A 27712-nucleotide genomic window follows, 5' to 3' on the forward strand; every position below is an offset into this window, starting at 1 on the left:
TTCTGTTTTAGCTTTTTGCGGGTACAGAAAATCATATAATGATCACTTAACCCGCATGCTATCACCCCTTTATTGGAGATCATGGACTTGTCAGAGGTCAAAATGAGGTCAATGGTGGTTTGTGTCGAATCACATACTCTTGTGGGTTGGGTGATTAGCTGGCTGAAACCGTGCAGATCAGAAAATCTACTGAAGGCCTTGAAGACGGGTGCTGCTTTACGCAGCATATCCGTGTTCCAGTCCCCAATAAGAATTTTTTCTACCCCCTCCACCCCAGCTAAACACCCATCAAGTGTGTCATAAAAGCCACTCTGTTCTGGCGGTCTATATATTGTGCCTACTAGTACTGGTTTCGCCCTGTCTAATAAGATTTCAATCCAAACAGTTTCAATTTCATCATGGTTAAGGTCAGTACGGTTGATGTATTTGGTATCCTTGTGTATATACACGCAGACGCCACCTCCATACTGGTTTCTATCCCTCCTGACTATTGAGTAGTTTTCAATTTCAATCTCTGGATCTTGTACAGATGAGTCTAATTTTGTTTCTGTGAAACAACTGTTTGATTTCAGCCAGTTTAGGTCTCAGGCTATTTGTATTAATGTGGAATATGTGAAGTCCATTTTTGCTGGTAATCTGATCGATGTTGTCACACTGGAGGTAACTCTGTTTGTAACTGAGGGGTACAATTTCCTGACTGTATTGAATAAGTATGGTATCATTAAACCACTACTGTCTTATGTACATTACTACTGGCCATACAGTACACAGGTATATGAGATGAACACATCCACAATAACACGGTTTCACACAAGTACTCGTTTAGAAGAATATTTATTAGCAGCAAATAAGATTATATTACATTACTTTACTTAGAGTCGCGCTTGTAAGGCGAAGAATGTGCATGAATAGGTCAAGAGCGTAAGTCCATTAGAATATTACGCAGGAGATAATGAATACCACCTGTATCGTAGGAATTATATCTATGGTACACTAGTAAGGCAGCGGGAGATACTAGTAGGGTCCCTCCGGTTGTAGGCCAGCAGGGGAGAGGATTTGTCGGTAACGAAAGTCTGGGTCAACGAAGAATAAGGAGACTCCAGGTACAGGAGACAGTGCAATAATCTCTTGATCCGCAGACGAACAACAGCTATTCTCCGGTATGCAGCTCCGCATAGAAGAAAGCTAGCCAGCCTCAGGCGTCCTAGAGGCGGGCTCGACGTTGCTCCTCACAGGGTAAATCCCACACAATTGTGGGTGTAGACGATTCTCCGCTCCATCAGCTACAGGACCAAAGCAAATATAATCCAGCCGAAAAGGGCTCTGTAGTCGCCGGTGTAGGTTATCCAGTGTACATATCCACACGGTCCTCGTCTAGGGCTCCTCGGATGACGGCACCAGGTTAAGCCGCCCAGCCTGGATAAGCACACTAGCTGGTACGAGGAAGCGTTGGTAATGCTGGTCACTGTAGAACGGTAGCCGCACGATACACTATACATAAATAGACTATTACTGAAATAATAGAATAGGTCGAACTCGACGATACAGCGTTAAACTCTGATACTTCAGCTATCAATTCGCACGCGGTCTCAAGGCTCTAATTTGGGGCAAAACGGGCCCACTTCACAGCACGTTGTATCGTGGTGTGAGGCTTCAACTTATTGGGTAACAGTACTTCTGTATTCACCTGCGCCGTATTTATACGTTAGGTGAACAATCTAGTACCAGCCTCATTTCTGTCTCGTATTCTTGCGCAGAGCCGGTCATGTCCAGGCATGTCTTTGGCGGTGACTTTGAACTAGACATTGGGGGTATGGCAGTGGCGCCTAAGGGACCGCTGTCCAATAGGAGAACGAAATATTATGGTCTGTACTAGGTAAAGGGATATTCCGTGTATATGTACAAAGAATATACAAGGGATATCAGACAATATACAAATATTATACAATATATCTCAAGTAATAAATATATATATTCGGTTTAATCTGATCCTTCGTAACACTGTTCATTTGCGTCCTGTCCTGTGGTGGGGGGAGGGGGGGCGTTGTTGCTGTTTGTGCCGTGAGTGGGAAGGGGGGGAGGGGGTGATTCTTTGTCCTTTGCTGGAGTCTGTATTCCTCTGTGAAAGCCCGCGATGTGGGGGGGGGGGCTGGTTGTTTACAGATGTGTCTGTTAGTACTCCGTTGTAGTACATGCGTCGTCTGTTTTGCCTCAATACTGTATATATAATTCTGTTTTGCCTCAATATACACAGTATACATATATATATTGATGCAAAACAGAATTATTCAGCAGTGTGTTGTGTGTGCGCGGCCAGGAGCGCGCAACAAGATGGTATACATTATGGTATATGAATAGTATATTCCACTATAGCAGTATATGGTGTGCTGTACATTTGAATCTGATCTAATTTTGCACACGGCCATCGCATTATAATGAGCTGGACAGGTGTGTAATGTGTGTGTGGTGACGTGAAAGCGTATCTGCCATGCGAGACTAGGCGAGAGGCTCTCGTGAAATCGGCAGTGTCCGCCTTTTTAACTCCTCCCCCGGCTTCACTCGGCTACTCTCGTCTACTAGTCGAGGCGAACCGAAATCCATCTCGAACAAGCCTTATGTTATGCAAAGTAGCCAGGTGGGTACTTAGCGAGTTGGGGTGCTGTGGGGTGCGTTGCTCATGGGACGGAGTTACACGCCCGTCCCACAACCGGCTCTGTGAGCAGAAGCACGTGCACGCACATGCATGGATGTGCACGCGCGTGCACACAGGAATGCACTGCACTCGCCTGATGTGCCAACTCGCTAAGCAGTGGTGCAGTGCTGGGCAACCGCAGTCAAACGGCGTTTGGGCTTCGAAGTGCGCGCATCCTATTATTATGCAAAGTCTAGGTGATAAGTGCCTAGACTTTGCATAATAATAGGATACCGTTTGGCCTCCGCCCATATTACGACTGCACCCCTGTCGCTAAGTACCCACCTGGCTACTTTGCATAACAATAGCGCAGGCCGTCAGGTGTGTTCAAATACGTTCTCAGATACATTCACACAAAACTTGTGAATGAAATGTGTTACATTCCATTCGTAAGGCAATTAGGTATTGTCTTTAGTCTGGTGCGTACGCGAGGGAACATTTATGCGCGGGAGCGCGCGTGCACGTGGCGTCATTAAAACACTGTGCAACCAGCTTTGAAATCACCAACGCAACCCTGCTTGTATAACACTATTTGGATAATAAGTATGGCAACGCTGTTTATTTACCAAGTGATGTTGTGCTTAGTGCTGTGAAGAGTGTGACATTTAATTTGTATTTCTATCAATTCTTCCCGATTTCATGTTTATCACAGACTATTTCATGTTGGCTTCGCGTCTTGCTTCGCCGGGAGGTGTAGTCTGACAGGATTTATCATTGGAAAAATTGATTATTGGCTATGTAACAATTCTGCCACATGGAAATTGAAAAGCTTTCCATTTTTGCACAAAATGAGTTCCCTTCTATCTATCACTAACATTATTGTTTAAGCATTTTTGGTTGAAATAAAATTTGGCGATTTTTTAAATGATTAATTGCGAATATTTTCATGTTGAGCTACAGTATAGATTGTGGATGAATACGCACAGAAAGGTACACCATGCAAATGTTAATGCTTTATTTGTTTTAAACGAGACGATTTAGAAATGGGCAATGGGGAAATACATTGCGTTGGACAGAGGGTGGAACACTAAAAACGGCAATGACGTAACCACTACACCTCCCTGACTCACTCTGACTGCACCTAACACTGACCAGACCACGCCCCCGTAGCGTAAACCGGGGATGACAAGAAATATTGTAATTAATTTTCTTTACAGGACGTACAGAGATCAGCTTTTTATAGTTAATGTGAGAATCAAAAGGAGAGTGATCCATTAATTTGATCAAACTGTTAGTCGACTAATAGTCATAGGATTTGTCAACTTATCAATTCGTTAATTTCATCAATAAATCTGTCAAATTTGTGTTTTTTCACATGTAAATCCTCTATGACCCCTTAGGTCTGAGTCAAGGCCTGAGGCTCTATCATTCTCTCATCTCCCCGGTTAGCCTTGTGTATAAAGCCATGGATCCTCCAATGGGACTGGTCTGCTATTTCCAGATGTATTACTCGACTATCCCTGTCCCTAAGCACCGTCTTTATCTTTGTAATTATCCTTAATGGGGAAGATATTTGTTTTTCTAGCCTTCACCATGATCCACAGTTTAACCCAGTTTATCCCCCTCCCCAACGTTCAAACGGAGGGTCCTTTGAAGTTTATTTATGTCTGTATTTAGCCTCAACTCCGATGCGTACAGCGATCTGGTCTGCAGAGAGCGCTTCCTAACCTCTGAATAGAGGGGATGCTGTAGTTATTATATTACATAAAACTATTATATGATGGAGATCCAAGGATGTGTAATTTGATCATGAAATACCAAGGTCCTTTGTAAGTCTAGGTCCTTTCTGCCTGACATGAATAGTGTTTGCATGCATGATGCATATTATGTATTACATAATATGAGTTTCAGGGTTGTTTATCACAGGTATGCATTGTAGACATTTAGCCTAGTAATTTCTCTCTTTGCGTTCATTTTGTTGCTCACAGTGGTGGAAATCCAAAATCTTGACTCAAGTACTGTACATAAGTAACACGTTTATGTACTTGTACATTGCTTGAGTATTTTCTCATTTTAAGGAACTTTGTACTTTTACTCCACTACATTTCAAAAAGAAATATTGTACTTTTTACTCCACTACATGTATCTGAATTATGATTATGTGCTTTCAAATTTGAAGCCTACCAACTTCAAGAGGATGTAATCAGAGTAGCATAACTGGACCACATACCACCTTTATCACATCCTTTAGAGGTCAATGGTTCGAAGATTGAATGCTCCCAAGCACTGGAATACACAAATATCATGTATAATGTATACTTTTACTTTTGATACTAAGTACATACAACATCAAATATCAAGTAGCATTTTGAATAGAGATTTTTACCAGAGTAGTATTTTATCTGGGTATTTCTACTTTTACTTAAAGGAACTGTGTATTTATTCCACCGCTGGTTGCTGACTGGTTGCTAGGTTACAATACAGTATTCACCGTATGGCTTAAGTGCCTCTTACCTAGCTCTGATCTAATGGAGTGTTGCCTTGTGTTTACATTGTGCCAGTTCTCACATCAGATTTCATTTCGGAACAGGGATACATACAGGGATTTAGACCAAGCCCCCTGTTGCAGTCACAAGCACAGTGTTTGCATTGTACCCGTATAATGTGAGCAATATTACTGACTCCCACGTGGAGCCAGCCAGGGATACCCGCTCTTGTGTTGAGGAGATGCTGGGTTACAGGACCTTGGCCTCTTACCTGGGAGCGTTCGTGAGTGTTCACAACGCTGCATGGTTTTCGTATCGCGCTAATTATGTTTAATCTGATTCATCTTCGGACAGAGATCCCCCATCCGCTATTGTAGGATGCCGGAGTCCTTATGGTCCTTACCTGGGTACCGGCACAGTGTTGCATTGTAACACTCATTGTGTGTGTGAACAGAGCGCTCTCTGTGCCGGTACAGTAGTGTGTGTTTCAGCTGATATCTTCTTCCCAGTCTCTTCACTTGTCGTCTCTGGCTCACTGGCGGCATTGCTCCACAAGGGAACAGTCTGTTGTCAACGCCGAGGGAGACTAATAAAGGTGGTTTAAATTGGTTGGGGCCAGACAGCATCGTTTAGCCATTATCCCTGAGCCCCCACCCCCCATTCACCATGCACACTGAATGTGCTGTTTTGTTGTGTGTGGTGGTGAATTGTTGACAGATATGTTTCAACTAGCACAGGCTCTCGTGTTTTCTTTGGCAGAGATACTGCTATTTATTGTGATTTTCACAGGCGGACACACCTGTGAGAACTACATGGTTGTAGTCTTCAGACTAGGCAAAGAAAAGCATGATATGTTCCCACCAGCTGGGAACAGGCTGGAAAGATAGGATGGTAAGAATTCCCAACCTGAGCATGACTTAAGAGCAAAATGGCCGCTGTGTGAATAGATATGGAAGATATACAGTAAGCTATGCACAATACACTGAATGAATGAATGAATGAATGAATGAATGAATGAATGAATGAATGAATGAATGAATGAAAACTTTATTTAACAGATTGCAGAATGGGTACAATACAGTACGGCTCAATACACACAATTGTTAAGGGGATGCAGACCTGAGAAAGACGTTTGTCTTGTTTCCATCAGGGTCCCCCATTTTCAATTCATATAGACATTTATGACATACACAACATACATGACATTTATGGCATAGGGACATATAGGTATTTAGTACTGATACATTTGTGACATAAACGGTATTCAAATATACAGTACTGTTACCCCTAGATCCTGACAGAGTATATACATATGATGGGGAGGGGACTGTACATTAGGAGGGGGTGGGTGGGTGGGTGGGAGAGAGATATACATACGGCGGGGAGGGATTATATACATGCGGTGGGGAGGAGACTGTCTATTAGGAGGTGGTGGGGGTTTTGGGCATTTACGGTGGCCAGTTTCGAATTGCAGCCTCCCGTAGGTGCTCTTTAAGAGCGGTTTTGAATGTGGGTAGGGATTCACATTCCTTTACAGCTTTGGGTAGGGCGTTCCACATTGATGTGGCATAATTGCGAAACGTATTTAGTCCCTTGTTTGAGTCGAATCTGGGTTTAACATGATTTGTTGAGCTTCCTCTGGTGTAGTGGTTGTGGTATTCACTGACCTTTGGGAAGTATTTTGACATGTACATGGGTACCTTAGTCGTATAGTGTATCTTGTAGACCAGGCCCATTGCAAGTTGCTGTACTCTGTCGTCTACTCTAAGCCATCCTAGGTTGTCAAAGTGGGCAGGGGTGAGGTGGGTTCTGGGGGTAAGGTCAAGTAGTAGTCTGACCAGTTTGTTTTGTGATGTTTGTAATTTTGTTTTAAGCGCCTTTGAGGTGCTTTGGTACCATGAGGTGCACGCATAGTCGTAGTACCCTTGAATGAGTGCTCCTGCCAGAGTCTTCAGGGTATTCTTGTTTACCAGAGAGGAGATCCGGTATGGTACGGATCCGGTATGACACTACATCCTTTCTCTAAATCAATGACTGAGGTGAATCTAGTGGGAGTGGTTGTGGGTGTGGCTGTGTGTTGTGGCGTGAAGTGGCTGTGTGTTGTGGGGGTGGCTGATGCTGTATGTTGTGGGGTGGTGTGGCTGTGTGTTGTGTGTTGAAGTGGCTGTATGTTGTGGGGTGGTGTGGCTGTGTGTTGTGTGTTGAAGTGGCTGTGTGTTGTGGGGTGGTGTGGCTGTGTGTTGTGTGTTGAAGTGGCTGTGTGTTGTGGGGTGGTGTGGCTGTGTGTTGTGGGGCGGTGTGGCTGTGTGTTGTGTGTTGAAGTGGCTGTGTGTTGTGGGGTGGTGTGGCTGTGTGTTGTGGGGCGGTGTGGCTGTGTGTTGTAGTGATGGGTCGGTCATGAGCGACTCGTTCATAAGAGCCGAGTCATTGCCGTGAGTGTGAGTCGCATCGCTCACGTCTGGCAATGAGTCGGTTCACGCCCCCCCCCCCCCCCCCCCCCCCCCCCGGCATGCACACCCCCCCCCCCCCCCCCGGCATGCACAAGAGACACACACAATGAACTCAACGGATATCGTCGATCGGGGGCTCAACTAGAGTCTGACACGTTTCTATGATAAACTGAATGAATAGACAGACATTGACACAGACAACTGAATGAATAGCATACTACTTATTTGGTTGTATAGGAGTCGAGTGGCGCTAATGAGTGTCTTTTGTCAAACAACAGTAGTCTATGAATAGGCTATGCTAACGTAACGTGATGCAAATATGCAATTGATCACTTGGCATGCTAACTGGGAGCATCACCTTGATACAAGCATTCCACCTTGCTTCTCCATCAAATGGCTTAATGAAGTCCTGAACTCAACGGATATCGATATTTTTTACTTCACTTTGAAATATTATAGTGAAATATTTTGCAATGTTGTCGCATTTATCTTGTTGAAATCCTCCAACAGGCTCTTTTTTGTAAGTTGACTGGTTTGCACACCAATAATACAGTGCAATAATAGAATAGTAGAATAGATAGTAAAATGATGCAATAGAATGGCCAGAGTAAAATAGTGCTACAGTACAATCAACAGTCAGCGGGGTGTATTAGAAGGCTATGGTGAAGAGGTACGTTTTTAGCTTATTTCTGAAAATATTAAGAGATCTAGCTTCCCTAATGTCCATAGGTAGTGTGTTCCATAACTTTGGTGCATAGTTAGCAAAGGCTGCATCCCTGATTTTCATCTAACATTGTAGATGATCGCAATGTTTATCCTTTGTATATAAGGAGGAGGACCTTGAAATCAATTCTAAATGTTACCGATGATTACTGATGTAAAATGGGGGATCCTGATGTAAACAAGACGAAAGTCTTTCTCTGGTCTGCATCCCCTTAACAATTGTATGTATAATTGTATGTAATTGTATAACATCGGCCAAATTTTTTCCGCGCTGCGCGCTCGGGCTTCATATTTTGGTTTACGCAACTTCCTCCGGAAGTGTCAATGATCCGTGAGCCGTGAGTCGCTTCCGTGAATCGGTTCATTGCGGTGAGCGTGTATCGAATCGCTCACTCACTGAAATGATCCGTTTGGCACATCACTAGTGTGTTGTGGGGTGGTGTGGCTGTGTGTTGTGGGGCGGTGTGGCTGTGTGTTGGGTGGGAGTGGCTGTGTGTTGTAGGGTCAAGTGGCTGTGTGTTGTGGGGGTGGCTGACGCTGTATGTTGTGGGGTGGTGTGGCTGTGTGTTGTGTGTTGAAGTGGCTGTGTGTTGTGGGGTGGTATGGCTGTGTGTTGTGTGTTGAAGTGGCTGTGTGTTGTGGGGTGGTGTGGCTGTGTGTTGTGGCGCGGTGTGGCTGTGTGTTGTGTGTTGAAGTGGCTGTGTGTTGTGGGGTGGTATGGCTGTGTGTTGTGTGTTGAAGTGGCTGTGTGTTGTGGGGTGGTGTGGCTGTGTGTTGTGGCGCGGTGTGGCTGTGTGTTGTGGGGTGGTGTGGCTGTGTGTTGTGGCGCGGTGTGGCTGTGTGTTGTGGGGCGGTGTGGCTGTGTGTTGTGGGGCGGTGTGGCTGTGTGTTGTGGGGCGGTTTGGCTGTGTGTTGTGGGGCGGTGTGGCTGTGTGTTGGGTGGGAGTGGCTGTGTGTTGTGGGGCGGTGTGGCTGTGTGTTGTGGGGCGGTGTGGCTGTGTGTTGGGTGGGAGTGGCTGTGTGTTGTAGGGTCAAGTGGCTGTGTTGTGGGGTGAAGTGGCTGTGTGTTGGGGGGTGAAGTGACTGTGTGTTGGGGGGTGAAGTGGCTGTGTGTTGTGGGTGTGGCTGTGTTGGGTGGGAGTGGCTGTGTGTTGTGGGGTGGTGTGGCTGTGTGTTGCGGTGAATTGACTGTGTGTTGTGGGGTGAAGTGGCTGTGTGTTGGGTGGGAATGGCTGTGTGTTGGGTGGGAGTGGCTGTGTGTTGTGGGGTGAAGTGGTGGGTGTGGCTGTGGTGGGAGTGGCTGTGTTGTGGGGTGGGAGTGGCTGTGTGTTGTGGGGTGGTGTGGCTGTGTGTTGGGTGGGAGTGGCTGTGTGTTGTGGGGTGGGAGTGGCTGTGTGTTGTGGGGTGGTGTGGCTGTGTGTTGGGTGGGAGTGGCTGTGTGTTGTGGGGTGAAGTGGTGGGAGTGGCTGTGTTGTGGGGTGAAGTGGTGGGTGTGGCTGTGGTGGGAGTGGCTATGTGTTGTGGGTGTGGCTGTGGTGGGAGTGGCTATGTCTTGTGGGGTGGGTTGTGGCTCTCACCTTTAGTGTTTAGCTGCATTCCAACTGAATTGTAGCTCTTCTTTTGTGAGTTGTTAAAGCCAAACCCAACCTATTTTTTTTCTTTCTTTCTCTCTCTCTCTCTCTCTCTGTGATGAAACACAGTAGGCTACTTCATTCCTCATGACTGTGCCAGAAACAACTCCTCTTAAGGTGTGGAATGGAATGTGTGTGTGTGTGTAAGAGAGAGAGAGAGAGAGAGAGAGAGAGAGAGAGAGAGAGAGAGAGAGAGAGAGAGAGAGAGAGAGAGAGAGAGAGAGAGAGAGAGAGAGAGAGAGAGACACTGAGCACGAGAGCATGACAGACGATGACGTAATAGCGGTATCTCTCGTTGGTGAAGGTGGGCCAACATTCTTTCCACTTAACCATGCCCAGCCTAGACCATTGCTATTTGTGCAATGTATTTGGTTCACTGTCTGATCTTTCTATGGTGGATAAAGGATTATGAATGACTCGTGACCTGGCTACGGCTACAAACACCAACCCCAAGGTCTAGTTCACCTAGCGTGTGATCATTTGGCAGAAGTAGTAGTAGCTACAGTTTGTAGAAATGTAAAGCCGTCTACAAGACTTGTTTTAATTGTTTGATGACCATGTATTTTGTATCAGTCATGTAATAATAAGTAATATTCAGGTAGAATAGCCCTTTAAATGATTTAATTTCCACCACCCCCCACTGTGGATTCCTGATGCCATGAAATGAGCTGGAGACCAGTGTCTGAGCTGTGAGTGAGTAAAGCAACAGGACTCTGTCAGTGATCATACTGGGAGATTATCTAGAGACTATAGGCTTTGTTTACACAATCTAAACTTCTGGTCTTTCTCTATTAACACTTTCAGTGCCACGGACGACATATCTCTTTTTATTAGCCCCCCCATTGAGTGCCGATGACGACAAATATCGTTTTATTGTTTTATTAGCGATCTGAAATCATATTTCATCAACCGAGTCTCCCGTTGGTACAGCAGCCCCTACAGGAGCTCAGAATGGAAAAAAGTGCCCCCTATCGTCTATCCCTGTGTAACTGCAGGTCAGTCGCTTAGACTGACCTGGGATCTGTAGATATGTAGGGGCGGAGCCAGCTGGTTCCTTGTGCTGGCGAGACGTCTGATCAACATGGAAGTGATCGATATTTGGAATGGCGATCAGGAATTGGAATGATCTTTTTGGAGAACATCTGATCTGAGGTAAGGAATCTATTTTACCAGTCTTGGGATAATCAGAGTTGTATTCGCTGAGATCTCAGCGTTTGCCCTTTGTGTGATGTGTCTGTGTGTGCCCGATCGCTGATGAGGAAATAAGAGAATCGATTTTTCAGATGGCCTCTATAGCGTGCATACGTACACATATACTATCGATCTAGCGTTTATTTGAAAACTATTCATAAATAGGCCGAAAAATTACAACGTTTTTGTGTATTCTAGAATATTCCAGTAAATGTCTTTTATCATGGAATCTTTATATTTTCCTTGAAAACTAGGGCTTTTCAAAATGCTATAAAACGAAAATGAACCGATAAAAAAACAATCCGCTTCGACAATGTTGACTGGAAAACGAGTCATTGATAAGCGACGGGCAGATTAGACACATAGCCATAATTTAAAACATAGATTAGGCATTTTTAATGCTAACATTGAAGTGGGTCGCGGCATTCAAGGAGGTTCCGGGGCACCGAGCTCCGGCACGGAAAGTGTTAAATGGAATTAGTAATAACATATCTGCGATGAATAAGATCAAATCCCCTACCTATCTATATTATTATCTTCCAGAATACTCTTCCACACACAGAGTAACAGATACAGTACTATTCATCATACAGCCATGGTCAGATTATGCCTCTATGGGTCCCCCTGTCTCCTATGTGAGGATATACATTAGCCTACTAGGGTGGTTGGGAGGCATGCTCAACCTGGGAAAATATTAAATATATATACAGTATTTTCTTTAAACAGCTCTGGAATACTCATTTCGAGGGTGTTTGGATAACGGTTATCTGACTAAATTGACCCCTTTCAAATAAAATCATGCTTACTTGGGCACATATTCTTATTGTAATTAGTGAAATAATGCAATTAATCTATTCAGTCAGTAGTCAGTAGTCGTCCAGACATGCATGCAGCTCTTCTAATAACAAGCTCAGTAGTCACAGAAGCATCTCTCACCTGCCACAGTTCAGACAATATATGGCAACAATGCAATGCTGTATTCATGTTAATGATCTACAGACAAACTATAAGCACAGAACTGGCAGATATCATATTGAAGATAATTGTGCATAAAAATGTTAGATAATCTTGTTATTATAGATTATATATGATATATTGTGTTTGTGTATATAGTTCACAATCAATGTAGGTAGACAATATTTTCAAGTTTTTTAAAGTGTGAAGACCTTGCAGAGACGATTCTGATTTAAAAGCAATTTTATTATAAAATCTTCTTATAAAAACCTTTAAAATCTATAACAAACACTTACATGGACACCTTCAGCTTTACTTGCAGTCTACAATGGAACAACAACTCTCAAACATACAAAAACACAAAAAGAAAAAATTACTAAATTCTGCAGAGCAAAAAAGAAATACATATTAACCCTTTCACTACCACACTACCAAAGGGTTAACCCTTTCACTGCGACAATACAGAAGGTTAACCCTTTCACTGCAGCCCGACAAGGGGTTAACCCTTTCACAACCACACTACAGAAGGTTAACCCTTTCACTAGCACACTACAGACGGCTGGTTAACCTTCTGTAGTGTGGTAGTGAAAGGGTTACGGTCGTTTTGTTAGTAGGTGTGATGCATTGTGGGATGCTTAGAAAAACAAAGAGGGCCTCAAGGACATTTTGCAATCAAAGGGTTTTCAGATCTGACAGGTGCTTCTCTCTCTCACTCTCACCCTGGGCGCTGAGGGCAGCTGTGTACAACCTCACTAATAAACTCTCAGACATCTTGGCCTTCACATTGAACTAGTGTCAATACTGTCAAATGTGCTTTTTTTTGTCCAAATGGAGGACCTTGTAATCCCCTTAGCCTACCTGGCGGCGACAGTGGCTCAGGAGGTAGAGCGGTTGTCTGGTAATCGGAAGATTCCCGGTTAGATTCCGGCTCCTCCCGGCAGCGTGTCGAAGTGTCCTTGAGCACGACGCTTAACCCCTAACTGCCTCCGATGAGCAGGTTGGCACCTTGCATGGTCGCCTCCGCTGTCGGTGTGTGAGTGAATGGGTGAATAAGTTGCTAAGTGCTTTGGAAAAAAGCACTATATAAATGGAGTCCATTTACCATGAACTAGTGTCAATACTGTCAAGTGCTTTCTTTTCTCCAAATGGGGGACCTTGTCATCCCCTTAGCCTACTGTACAGGACAGCAAATTTACAGTATTTTCAACTGCTGTTCAGATTTGGTAGCATCATCCCGATTTGAGTACAATGATCCCTTGACTGGAAATGTTACGATATAGGATTTTACCTGATATCTTTGAATTGTAAGATTTGTATAAAAGCGTATCTTACTGTAGATTAAACACTTCCTGTGGACAGGTTGAAACTGAGGAGAGGACATACTTAATATGTGTGATCAGGCAAGTTGATATATGGTAACGGATGGGCTCCGCTCCATTTACTACTGAATGGTCTGTGAAAGTGGTTTTGTAGACTGCAGTAAGCCACCTCTTAATAAGAAGGTAAAGAGTACTGTTTATGGCTCATTACAGCAAAAAAAACAGTGTCAATCAGAAAAAGTTATGTATTAATTACACATTACTCGTTACTTCTCTTAACAGCAATCAATAAAGTAATCAGTTACAGAACTATTTTGCACTGCATCCTACGATGCGTTCTTGTTAATTGGGCCAGGAGCTACTGTACTGTTCAAGGTGGAGAGCGTGACACTCGACAGGCAGCAATGTCCTTACGGTGTCTCTCCTCCCCTCCTCTCTCAGCCAGCACACTTTAGACTTCAAGTGTGACAGTAGACAGGAACCCGGGGAGGGGCTGGAAACGAGGGACGGGTTTGGGGACTCATTGCGGAGATAAAGAAGGAATTTACAATATTTGAATCAAACCGCAATACAGTGGAAATTACAAGGCATGACTCTGTTAGATCAGTTACTGTAATGTGATTAATGACAGTGGAATATTAACACTGTACGTGGTTACAGGAAAAAGTATGTGAAAGAATGTCATGTGCATTATGATAAAAATTGGATTAAAGTAGCCAGTGCATTACCCCTAACACTGCTACATAATACAGTCCGGGTCACATGCGAGATGAAATGACCCTCCTGCCCTCGGCAATATTCATGCTTGTATTTACTCAGTGGAACCGCACAGTCTGCCACCGTCATGGTTGGCCAGCGCCTCTCACTTCAGACGCCCGTCTCAAGTTTAAACTAACATTTCCTCTCACTCATATCAGTAGTCCAGCGTTGGAAAATAAGCTATCAATTAAAGTCTCCCTATTCCTCTTCTACATCTTAGCGGTCATCAAAAGGATCTCCCTGACGCTTTGGTTCTTATTCAGTGACTTTTGAAGTAGAACTTTTCTTCTGATTTCATTCCGCCTTGTTCATCAAGACGTCCCTCTCGCCGCAATGTGCCGACATTTGACATTCTAGCGATGTTCTGCCCGTTTCCTCTGCTACTGTCTCCGCTCCGAACAGAGCCTAATTCCTGTGTTCCATTCCACTCATGATGTCTGACCATGTGCCAGGCCGGCTTGGTATCGATGTGTCCTCCTCCTCGTTCTCCTCAGTCAGAATCACCTCCGACATCTTCATCCGAGCTTATTTCATCCTCCTCTGAGGAGCTGGGGTCGTTGGAGCTGGCAGTTGTGATCATGCCATCTGAACTGTCAATCTCTAGCGACGTCGTTGACAGATACAGGTGCATGGCTCTCGACGGATCGCTGGGACACAAACACACACACACACACATTGGGAATAGGGGTATACACACAGGGAAAGGGTTAGGGTTATGGTTATGCATATGAGGGTAGGGACACACACACACACGCACACACACACACACACAGGGGAACATGCATGTATGCATGCATGATGCATACATGAATGATTTATGATGCATACATGTGTGTGCGCGCACACACAAGGTCATCAGAGGACAGACACAATCTCTCAAGCACACGGACAAAGCAGTGGGTTAGACTCGCACTGGGTTAACAACACACAAATCACCATAAGATGACGGGACGCTGGAACCTTCAAGAGAGCACATCTTGAACCCACATCTGTGATATGACCCATCTGATGTCTCGAGCGCCGGACACAATCGTTCCCTTCCTTTTGCCAAGTTCTTTCAATAAGAGAAATTCAGTTTTTGAAGTTGAGAGGCTCAGTTTTGGAAGTGTTAAGTGCACACCTTGAGGGACCTTAACGTTTCCCCAATATCTCAATCTAGAGGCAGTAAAAGCACCCAAATGCAGAGAGATCTGAAAACCCAGAGAAGCAGATGTCCCATACACCCAGTAACCTTTCTTTTTTTTGACAGAACAACACAGTGTGTAATACAAAACATAACATGGTGATATTATTTTGCCCATTCCTCATTGAACATTAATTCAGAATCAACACGGCAATATACCCCGCAGGTGTTTACAGTATGTATGAAATGTCTGTTTACAACCAGTGTGCTCTGTCTTACAATATATTGATTATCTGACAGCATTTGAGTATGACATGATTATTATCATTGCAAGAGTCACAAAAATCAACATCATAAAATCTCAGGAAAGAAGAAAAAACTTAAGTGATATAGCCTCGGTAATCAGTAGTGAAATAAGAAAAGATTATCTACAATTCCCTCTTCCAGTGGTTTCAGGTGAACCGCAGTTAGATGGGACGTAGACAAAATGGCACCTAATACAATCTGGTGTGATAAAAGCTTTACATGATTTCCCATGATGTGGTTGAGCTAAATCTAGTCTTAGGAGCTTCACAAATATAAACAAATGGGTTTCAGTCAAATAGCTCAGAGTAAAAAGAGTTTCTATCGTTTGTTGAAATTACGTACAGTACAGTATAATGAAGTGCGTGCCTTGGAATCTGTGTGTTAGTGTTGTGAAATGTATTAGTAGAGAAGCGAACGATAGAAAAGCACCATTGTTTTGCTGTTACCTCATCGAAACATCTACTCTAAACAGGAAATGTGTTTGGAAGCCCTTTTACATCAACAGGAAACGTTGGACAGATTATACAATTGTTTCTTTTCAAGAAAAAGGCATATAGTGATATCATAAAAGACAACTTTTCCCAGTAGTCTGGCTATGTGTCTACAGAATTCTATACCAAAGCACTTTTTCAAACTCTGTTTGGTGTAAAAAAAAAAAAAAAGAAAAAAAAAAAGAAACAGCTGCCCATCAATTGGTCCATGCAGGTTTGGGTTCCAAAGACTGCCATTGGAGGAGAAGGAGGAAGTGTAGTGTCCAAAAGGAAAGAGCACTTCAGAGCCCCAGGCCCCAAAGGAGAGCACCACAAGCCCGGGTCCCCAGGGTGAGGAGACAGAGAAAGAGAGTGCCATTCAACCCTTCTTTCTCTCTCTCTTTTCCCCTCATCTCTCTCTTTCCCTTGCTCTTACCACGCGGTCGGGTCTTTTCTCTCCTTGCTAGGAGCCTCCTCGCTCCCTTCCTGTCTCTGTCTGTTCTTCTTGCATCGCCTGCAGGAAACGACGGCGGCGAGGAGGATGACGACCAGCACGACGCCGCCCCCGATGCCCAGCGCCAGACGCAGCAGGTCAGAGAAGGAGGCTGTGAGGGAGAGGAGACGGAGAGGCATGTCGTTGAGAGCACACTGTGTGCCAACAACACACAGCATGCACACACCTGACTGTGACTCATGACTACAGTGCCCGCAGGACTGTACCTGCTCCAAACTGTTAACTGCGTTGTTTAATTTCCACCGGTACGGTGGGAAAAGAGATCATAAAGAGTTTCATCCCAAAATCAATAACCGTTTAAAATAAAGTGCCACCTGTTTGGCATAATATTACACCTGCTCTAACAAATTGATTGCGGACATGACAGAGAAGCTCATTTAGGAATTGAACCACTGAAGCCTAGCATGGAATTATCAACAACTAGGCTATTTCTCAAATATATAGTATACAGTAGTGTTTTCAATATGAAACCAGTAATATATCCTCATAGACCAACACCCATATACATCATATGACAATAAAATAACATGTCACCCCCAAAAATCAAATGCAATAAATACATTATAATGTAATACATATATTTTTTTTTACAAGCCCCTGACCTGTGGTGACGACACGTAACCGCAACTCGCCGGCGTTGCCGTGGACGTCCGGCGGGTTCTTCACCTGGCAGATGAAGGTCCCGTTGTAGGTGAACTTGACCTCTCTTATGATGATGGAGGCGTCTTGACCCATGATGTCACCGGCCCACACCACCCGCTTCCTGAACCGCCCCTCATACCCCATGGGAGGGTACGCTCGCTCATGGTAGTAGAGGACCTGGTGGGGGGAGAGAAGAGCCACGTGATTGGTGGACCGGGTTTGGTAGCTGATGATTTTGGAATGGTTTGTTCGGGGGATAAGATAAGATAAGACATTAGTTAAGGGGGGGGGGTTAAGGGAAGGTCGAGACAAATTCTGATGGTGGCAAAAAAAGATAACTTTGCTATTTCTGAGACTCAGAGAAACAGACGATTCAGACTTTTTTCTGCGCACGCACACACTCACGCACACAAACGCACGCACACACTCACACACTCACGCACACATTGTCTGCAGCTGCTCCCCAGAGAGTTACATGACTCACCAACTCTGTCACTCGGCTGAGGGGGCGGATGCTCTGTGGCATAGCGAGGATGGCAAGGTTTTTTATTTTTTGTATTCTCTTTTTCCCCCCTCCTTTTTTTCCGATTTTTCTCCCATCCCACTGTTAGTCGTTATGCCAATTCCCAACCACCTTCCTGGTTGTTGCGCACTCCCCCCTACTGTTGGTCCGGGAGGCCGGAGACTGTCACATGCTTTCCTCCGACACATGTGCAGCCAGCCGGCAGCCATCCTGGCAGCGCAGATTCTCACCGGGAGAGTGTAACGTGTGGAAGGTCGCACTACCTCCCTCCAGATCCTACCCTCGCTGTGGAGGCGCCCCGACCGAACTGTAGGGGTCGCTGTCCACAACGCCCAGGACCCACCCATCAGCTTTCCCACACCTAACACTGCCAATTGTGTTAGTATGAACGACCAGCCAAGCTGATAGCAACGCCGAGAGCTGGGCTCAAGGATGGCAAGGTTGATCTCTCTCTCTCTCTCTCTCTCTCTCTCTCTCTCTCTCTCTCTCTCTCTCTCTCTCTCTCTCTCTCTCAAACTCACCGACTCCTCGCGGCCCGGTCCCAGGGGTCTGAAGCTCCAGGAGATGGTCAGGGCAGAGGTCTTGATGGGAGAAGAGGTCTGGAAGGTGCATTTCAAACGGACGTCTGTCCCGTTGACCGCCTCCACGTCCCCGGACGTGTACACGCGCATACCACTGACCTGCTGCACACCTGCAACATGGAGGAATACAGCATGAGGTACAGAGGCACATACTTCATGTAAACAAAAAGTATAATAATACATAACGTATAGAGAGGGAGATCAATAGATATATGCGCAAATGGTTCATTATAAATTATAATTAATGTGGGGAAACAGATATAAAACACACACACACACACACACACACACATGGCAGCACATGTATCACAAATCCACAACGCACATTTAAGTTTTATAACATCTTTATGCCTGCCTACTGTACGTGTGCAATGTGTACTCAGTGAGCCTCAAGCCCACGCAGAACTGCTGAGAGAAACAACGCAAACCTCAGAAACTGTCCACATCAATACATCATGTATGCCATTGCCAACAGTATGTATATTAAGCCCCTGGTAGCCCACACACACCGGCCTATATTAGTCACACTTTCTCAGAGTAGGAGCGAGGTGATCTGGGATCAGTGTGTACAGTGTGGCGTCATTATTACCTGAAAGGTCAAGCAGATTTTTTAGATCAGCACTACAAACTCTGTGAGAACTTTGTGAATAATAGCCGCTTGTTTTACGCAACTGTAACTGATATACGGATGAATTAGAGGTGATGTTACGCTGTAGGCTATAGATCGTGTTGTGTATCTGAGGGTTCCCACATCATTTTGATATCAAGGGCCCTCAAATACATACATGTTACACAGCACAGCAGACCTCCATATGATCAGATGTTGTCCCAGAGAGTGGAGAGAGACTCACTAGGAGAGAGACTCAAGGCCCTCTCATAGTCGAGCAGACTGTACACAGAGCAGACTCCGCGGAGGTCAGCGCGGACTCTTTGAGCTTTGATCTCAGCGGACAGCAGACCCACAGCAGAGTGCAAGTGTGAAGCTCCTATTTTCTGATGCGCGGTGGCGGACGTCCGCGCCGCTGACTTGGTGTCACACAAAACGCTGTTCGGCGTTTTGGTTGACATCGAACTGCATTAAATGTGACACCGCGCGAGCGATTGGTGGCGCGAGGAGAGAGATGAGCCCGTGACGCCATCGCCATCTTGTGGTAACAATGGCGCAGACAGACGCTCAATTTGAGGAGAGACTTTCAACTGAAGTACAAAGGTACAGACATCTGTACGATACATCACCTGACGCCATTATTAACACAAGTGTAAACAGCACGAAAGAATTGTGGGAAATGTAGTAAACTGGCGCGAGAAATGTAGGAAATAGACCGTGGAAGTCCGCTGAGATCTGCTCGACTATGAAAGCTCAAAGAGTCGCGCGGACCTCCGCGGAGTCTGCTCTGTGTACAGTCTGCTCGACTATGGGAGGGCCTTCACTAGGAGAGAGACTACCAATGATTTTATTTTAAAGATATTTTTTAAGGCATTTTGTACTTTTTTTATATTATCTTTTCCCCCCTCCTTTTTCCGTTTTTCTCCCCTCCCAATGTTAGTCGTTATGCCAATTCCCAATCCCCTTCCTGGTCGTTGCGCACTCTACCCCCTACCGTCGGTCCAGGAGGGCTTCCTCCGACACATGTGTAGCCAGCCCACCGCTTCTTTTCACCTGGCAGCGCGGACTCTCACAGTTGGGGAGTGTAACGTGTGGAAGGCTCACCCCACCGGCTTTCCCACCCGCTGACACTGCCAATTGTGCCAGTATGGACGGCCGACCAACCCGGAAGCACCGCAGCTGGATTCGATCCCACTGTCTCTGTGGTGGTAGACAGACGCTTAGTCCGCTGCGCTACCTGGCCGCCCGGCATTTTGTACTTTTATTGATAGGAATCGGGTGAAGATATGGGGGAGGACATGCAGCACAGGTCCTGGGCCAGATTCCAACCCAGGGGGACGTTGTGATGAGCCCCCGGGGCGGGCCAAGACTCACACCAATGATGAGAATAATCATCACCTCATACATACATTCTCTCATTGAGTTACCTTGTAATGAATTAAATAATAGTGAAATTAACAACTCTTTTTTGCTGGGGACCTGCTAGAACTTCCTCAGGGACGCCTGGGGGTCCCCAGCCCCCGCTTTTAGAACCACCACTGTATATTATACACTGAGAGATGATATAAATCTGTATGTGGAAGACCTGTTACTGGGAATGGAATGGAGGCAGGAGAGAGGGATGTTGGCAGCCACTTGGTCCTTCCACACACTGATGAATAGACTTAGAGAACAGAGTCCATTACTGAAGCGTAGTCTACAAACAGACATGCACAAGTTGTGTGCACGGACACAGACACGCGCACATGCATGGGCACACACACACACACACACACACACACACACACACACACACACACACACATACACACACACACACAGGGCCGCCTGGGAGAAATGCGAGGCCCTGTGTGAGATTTAAACGCGAGCCCCCCCCCCCCCCCCCCCCCCAAAGGAAATAAAATTATATAATTTTTTTTTTTTTTCATACAGTCAACATATTTGTAAATAATAGCGCTGATACAGTCAACATATAGCAAGAGAGAGAGCGAGAGAGAGCTCCCGTTCTACAGTCAATATACAGTGTACAGAGAGAGAGACACATTGAAAAGAAATTGAAATGCTATTTGGCCCTAAACAGAGAGTACACAGTGGCAGAATACCTGAGCACTGTGACTGAAGATCCTTGACTAGGTACAGACTCAGCGAGCACAGCCTAGCCATCGAGAAAGGCCGCCATAGGCAGACTGTGTGTGTTAGAAAGAGAGAGAGAGAGAGAGAGCATGTGTTAGAGAGAGAGCATGTATGAGAGAGATAAGCAAAGATGACCCCCTAAAGGATATTCAACTTTTAATGAAAGAACAAAACAGAAGGAAAAGATAACTTCACAAAGGCAACATGAATATACATAGATCCAAAAGGACAAAGATCAACACTTAAATCCAAAGAGAAGAGGGTCTATACCAGAGAAAACAAAGCAGCAAGGAGCCAATGGCCGACAGCTAAAGGCTAGCCAGGTAGGCTACTGACACCAGGCCACACACAGCTTTGGCCAACGGCCCAACGCTACCCAAGCTTCACACACAGCACATGTCGTATCTCCAAATGTTGTGAAGTAACATATGTTTTGCCTGGAAAAAAACATCGTTATTAACAAAACATTCGGGAGGGGAAGGAAGGAAGAGTGGGGTAATGTCATGATTTTCATTAATCTTACCTGCACCAAGGAACGCAGGGCGAAAGGCCGCAACACAGGTCTCCACGTTGACGAAAGGCCTCTCGCTGGCAGGACAAAAATAACCCCCTGCTATTCTCACGGCTAATGTCAATGGTCGTAGCACAAGCTAACAGCTAACTCAAGGCTAACTGATAGCATCAAACGAACGTTCCCAGCCGAGCGCAGCCGGCAGCTAACGTCGTAGCTAAACAGCTAACTGGCTAACAGTTAGCTCAACCAGGCTATCGCTAACCATTAGCTAACGCAGAAGCAAGCTATGCGGCTACATACAGGTGCTGACACCAGGTCACACACCATTAGCTACTAGTAGTACTACAACAGCTAGTCGGCCAGTTTAGCTCCAGAGAGAGAGAGAGAGAGAGATGTCCACGGCGGGAATAGAATAGAGTTAATAGAATAGGTTAAAAACTCACCAAACGTCCAAGAGGATGGAGACAACCGCGTGGAGTTGACGAAGTTCATCTGCCAAACGACCATCCTCTTCATCTTGGCTGTATGCGCTGTCTCTAGGTTAGCTAACGCTAGTTAGCCTTTAGCTAAGCTAGCTACTAGCCGACATCATCATGGCTATACCATGACAAGGCTCCGGCCATTTGTCCCGCTAGCGAGAGGCCTTTCGTCAACGTTCCTTGGTGACCGACCGACTGATAATGACCGACCTCTTTCTTCGTCTTGGCTGGCATAACTAAGCATAATAGTCAAAAGCTGCACGCGCGAAATAGTCAAACGCAGCTGACTCACGCCGGCCCGGCGTACTACACATGATGTAAGTAAAACCACTCCCTTCGTTGAAACCAATAATATGTCTGCTGCAGAACCCCAGAGGCTGAGCTCCAATAGTGAGTATGTCTGCAGACCCAGGAACAAGTCAGACACATTCTACAAACGTGTCTAATGTGAAATATATAAGCATATAAGCAAAACTAGATTTTATGTCTGTGATGAAAAAGGGCCTCGCGGGAAGGGGGGCCTCGCAAAAAAAAAAAAAAATACAAAAAATAAAAAATATATTTTTTTTTATTTTTTTTTTTATTTTTTGCGAGGCCCCCCTTCCCGCGAGGCCCTGTGCGACCGCACTGCTCGCACACCCCCTGAGGCGGCCCTGCACACACACACACACACACACACACACACACACACACACACACACACACACTTATATGTACAGAGACATGCTTAATCACAGTGCAGTGTTCCTGGCTGGCAGCAAAGCAACATTACATCAGGGTTCGACTCATCACGTCTGACTCTCAGCAATAAACAGGCTTATTCATCAAGTCAATATCAGGACTGATTCACATTCTAGTACAGGTGCTGTTCAAATTAAGATTACCCAATACGTAGTTGGAAAGGGAATGAGTGTGAGTGGGCAGCTTGTGTGTGTGCACCACTACCACACACAATAAAATAACCCTTAAAGGTACAGAGTTGACTGAAGGTCCCAGAACCACCAGTACCACACTCTACAAAATGACCCTTAAAGGTCCAGAGTTGACTGAAGGCGCCAGAACCACCACTAACCACTTGTAGTCCCTGGGCTAGATGTTTAAGCCAGAAAAGAAACAGAAAAATAGAAGGATATTAAAGCTAATATAAAAAACAGTTTAAAACATATTCTGTACATTCACTCTCTAGGCATTCGTGCATCTATAAAAAAAATATAGAATAAAATAAAAATAAAAACAGTGTACAGGGACAAATCAAAGCTATACATGTATAAACACTGTATAGTTCCGGGTGAGGCAAATCCAGTGCTCTGTGTCATGACTCCTGTCCTTATGATCGTGCATGGCTAGCGTATTGGCTGGACAAAACAAGAAGCATGGCAGGGGCCACATGTTCTGCTCCTTATCGGCCCCGAGAGGGTTTCCTGTGGGTCGGGAGAGTGGGGCGGGGCGATTAGTCCGCCTTCTCTCTCATTGAGCTGTCCTGGCCTAATGTGTTTTAAATGAGCTCGATGAAACATCAGGAGGAGGAGAAGGGAGACAGAAAAACAAGGATAAGTATGTTTTTGAAAGTAATGGCTCTTTGCCATCATTCTCTTTGCCAACTGCTGTAGATCCCATCTAACAGAATCAGCCGACCTTCTGTAGATCCCATCTAACAGAATCAGCCGACCTTCTGTAGATCCCATCTAACAGAATCAGCCGACCTTCTGTAGATCCCATCTAACAGAATCAGCCGACCTTCTGTAGATCCCATCTAACAGAATCAGCCGACCTTCTGTAGATCCCATCTAACAGAATCAGCCGACCTTCTGTAGATCCCATCTAAATCAGTTAAACTGCTGTAGATACCATCTGCAAGATCAGTGAATCAACCTTCTGTATAGAGACCAACTACAAGCTCACCAGACTGAGAAGGGAGGATGATATGGATGAGAGAACAAAAAAGGGACATCTAATACATTACTGTAAAAGTACTTAGTCTGCTCTTTTCTCTAACTTTCTCCCCTCTCTCTCTCTCTCTCTCTCTCTCTCTCCCTCTCTCGCTCTCTCTCTCTCTCTCTCGCTCTCTCTCTCGCTCTCTCTCTCTCTCTCTCTCTCTCTCTCTCTCTCTCTCTCTCTCTCTCTCTCTCTCTCTCTCTCTCTCTCTCTCTCTCTCTCTCTCTCTCTCTCTCTCTGTAAAGCTGTTGTGTGTGAGGAAGTGTTGATGTTAATGTCTCTCCATTAACAACCCCATTCTCTGGCACCAGTATAGTCATCTGCCAACAGGAAGGAAGAGAAGAGAGAGACGTGTGGGAGAGTAGTAGAAGGAGGAGAAGGAGAGACCGACTACCATCAATTGGTTCTCACTTCTCTCACGAGTTGATTAGCAGCAGACACTAGTGGCAGCTAATGAAATCCTGTCTGGCATGCAGTGGTGCAGTGGTGATTTTATATCTGGTTGCACTACGTTGCGCATGAATGTTCCCTCGCGAATAAAGACGATGCATAATTGCCTCTAGGAATGGATTGTAACACATTTCATTCACAGGTTCTGTGTGAATGGTCCAACTGTAGTATTTGAACACACCTGACGACCTGAGCTATTGTTATGCAAAGTAGCCAGGTGGGTACTTGGCACAGAGTTGAGTGGAACGGATTCTTGTGTGCACACGCGTGTGCACAAGTTTGTCAAAAACAAGGCTTAAAGTTTAGTTTCTCCCAGGCTGAAAAGTTTTAAAATAAACTGAAAACTTTTTTTGGTGGAGAGAGTGTGAGTGTGCAGCTGCCCTCAGCCCCGTTGAGTAAAGCCAAACATAGTAGATTAGAAAATATAACACATTTCAACATTACAAAGGGGTGTCAATGGGGTGAAAATGGAACAGTTCCAGTCTCCTAAACGGGAGTGACCTTTACACTGCCGCTATATGTGATCTCTGGACACATCCCGGACCCAAACTAACTTGTTTGGAACACCCATGGCCAAAGCCTCATCTCTCACTGGAGTGAATGGGGGCCCATGCCCACTCTAGTCTCCTAAAGAGGCGGGGCAGTAAGCCCGCCAATGCCGCGCCTTGTGGAGCTCACGTGACAAATGACAGGAAGTGAGAAGGACCTGGTTAGTCTCGTTTTGAAATGTCTCTGGTCTAGCCGACAAAGAGTCACCTCTCCCAGGAGTATAGTGGCCACACGCTACATGAAATGGCTACAGCATTAACGTCATCAACAGTCAGTTACAAGGAGGGGCCCCATTGTACCGGGACCCATTGTGACCAGCTGTTTACAGCTCCACTAGCAGGAAGGACACATTATAGGATCTTTAGAAAGTGGAGGGGACATCCTTGGTGTTGGACACAGTGTTGGAAGAAGTACACAGTTTCTTTACTTGAGTAAAAGTAGAAATACCCAGATAAATGAGTAGCTACTCTGGTCGAAGTAGAGAAGTATTTGCTATTGAATGTACTTAAGTATCTAAAGTGAAAGTATGCATTCTACATGACGTTTGTGTATTCCAGTGCTTGGGAGCATTCAACCCTTGATCCATTGACCTCTAAAGGTTATGTTAAAGTGGTATGTGGTCCAGTTATGCTGCTCTGATTAAAGGTTATGTAAAAGTGGTACAGTATGTGGTCCAGCTATGCTGCTCTGATTAAAGGTGACGTTACATTTACATTTAGTCATTTAGCTGATGCTTTTATCCAAAGCGACTTACAAGTTCTGTACGACAAGTCGTCAGGAAGGGCACAACTCTATCAGGTGAGTAACAATGTTCATCAAAGTGTTGAGTGCTACAGTGTAGGTTAGTATATTAGGACAAGTGCAAGGTTAGTTAGGATTAGATTTCTTTATTATTATAAAAAAAAATCATTTCAGATAATGGTTGAAGAAGTGCGTCTTTAGTCGACGGCGAAATATTGGACGGGTTTCAGCTGTCCTAACTGTGGTGGGCAGTTTGTTCCACCATTGTGGGGCAAGGACTGAGAATAGGGGTCCTCCTTGATTACCCTCCCGGAGCTCGGATAGGAGTGGGTCTGAGATGGCCAGAAGATGCAGAGTGTAGGGGTCTTCAGGGTGTGTAGTTAGTAGGGCTGACCTTTGATTTTTTTTTTGGAATTCGAAGCTTCAGGGCCGAGATTCGATTTTAATTCGAAGCTTCGAGATAAAAAAAAAAATAAGTATAATTTTTTTATGTTGTGGGACTTGTAAAGCACTTTGTTCAACTTTGTCAGTGCTGTAAAGTTTAAACCTTTTTAAATCTTAGACAAACAATTAACAAAACACTTTGCTTTCATGAAATATTGTAAGCCGTCATTTGAGGCTTTATAAAAGCAGCACAATGAACACAAATCTGTCAGTGCCGAGTCCGACCTCATCTTAAATAACAAACAGCATTGCTTGTTGTAATTAACAAAGAGAGGCAGAGTTGATTTTGCAAAAAAATTAAATATATATCATATATATAATTATATATTTTTTTATAATCGACATTTATTTTCATATTCGAATTCCATGCCCATCAAACGAAGCTTCGAAGTATTTAAGACAGCCCTAGTTAGAGACCATTGAACGGAGGACGTTAAAGTGGTATGTGGTCCAGTTATGCTGCTCTCATTAACACTTTAACTGCCACACACGAGATATCTCGGGTTTCCGATAGTTATGTTGAAAGCCACTCACGAGATTTCTCTGATTTTTATTTTTATTTTTTTTAGCGATCTGAAATCATATTGCATCACGCGAGCCTACCCGAGTATACCCGAGCACCGCCGGCGATCATATGTGGAAAAAAGCGCCCCCTATCGTCTCCCAGATGACATAAGGGATTTTGGAATGGACTCAATGAAAATGGATGGGGGAAAAAATCCGGTACTCCACATTTTCCAGTCGACTGATCCAGCCGGGGTTACCACAGTTCATTCTGGAGCCTCTCAGCCCCGCGGAATCATGTGTACTACTGTATCACGTTGGATCCATACACTTATCGATTTTTTCGAATGGTGATCAGGAATTGGAATATACCAGTTGGATACCATCTGATGTCAGGTAAGGAATCTATGTTATCAGTGTTAGGATAATCAGACAAATTTTGATGAAGATATAGGCTGTTTTGTGAAATGGGCTCTTTCGGTTTCACTGCAAAAGTCCAAGAGGAAATCAATGCAGCGATTATCCGTGCGCGGCCCGAATGTGCTTGCGTGCACGTATAATATTGATCATCTAGCGTTTATTTGAAAACGATTCATAAATAGGCCGACGAATATCAACGTTGTGGAATATTCCAGTAAAAGACGATTTTCATAGAATGGTCCAGAATGAACTGTTTTTTTTATCTCAAAACGGGTGCTTTTCTAAATGCTCTGAAACGGAAATGAAGCGATAAAAAACCAATCTGCCTTGACAGCACTGACTGCAAACAAGTCATTGATAAGCGACGGGCAGATTAGACACATAGCCATAATTTAAAACATAGATTAGGCGATATTAACGTTAACATTGAAGTGGACCGTGGCATCTAGGGGGTAAAAAGGAAAACCCGGCGTGGCACTCAAAGTGTTAAAGGTGACGTTAAAGTGGTATGTGGTTATGCTGCTCTGATTACGTCCTCTTGAAGTTGACAGGCTTCAAATGTGAAAGTATATAATCTTAAAGGGGAACTATCTTCTAAATTGCCTTTTCCAGTGTTTAGCATTGTTTTCTAG

General features: G+C 44.8%; 1 protein-coding gene across 1 annotated transcript in view; it reads right to left on the bottom strand.

Annotated features, from left to right (window-relative positions):
* Positions 1-12292: 12292 nt before the first annotated feature.
* Positions 12293-27712, bottom strand: part of LOC311242756 (myelin protein zero-like protein 2) — a 51996-nt gene continuing 36576 nt past the window's right edge. Inside the window, exons 2-5 of the mRNA XM_084331784.1 lie at positions 18245-18414; positions 17161-17377; positions 16481-16649; positions 12293-14792 (exon numbers count right to left, since the gene is read on the bottom strand). Of these exons, the coding sequence (XP_084187910.1) occupies positions 14636-14792; positions 16481-16649; positions 17161-17377; positions 18245-18414 (713 nt within the window). The 3' untranslated portion in view covers positions 12293-14635. The remainder of the gene's footprint in view (positions 14793-16480; positions 16650-17160; positions 17378-18244; positions 18415-27712) is intronic.

This window comes from Notolepis coatsorum (genome assembly GCF_963971535.1).
Source record: "Notolepis coatsorum genome assembly, chromosome: 1".
Lineage (NCBI taxonomy): Eukaryota > Metazoa > Chordata > Actinopteri > Aulopiformes > Paralepididae > Notolepis > Notolepis coatsorum.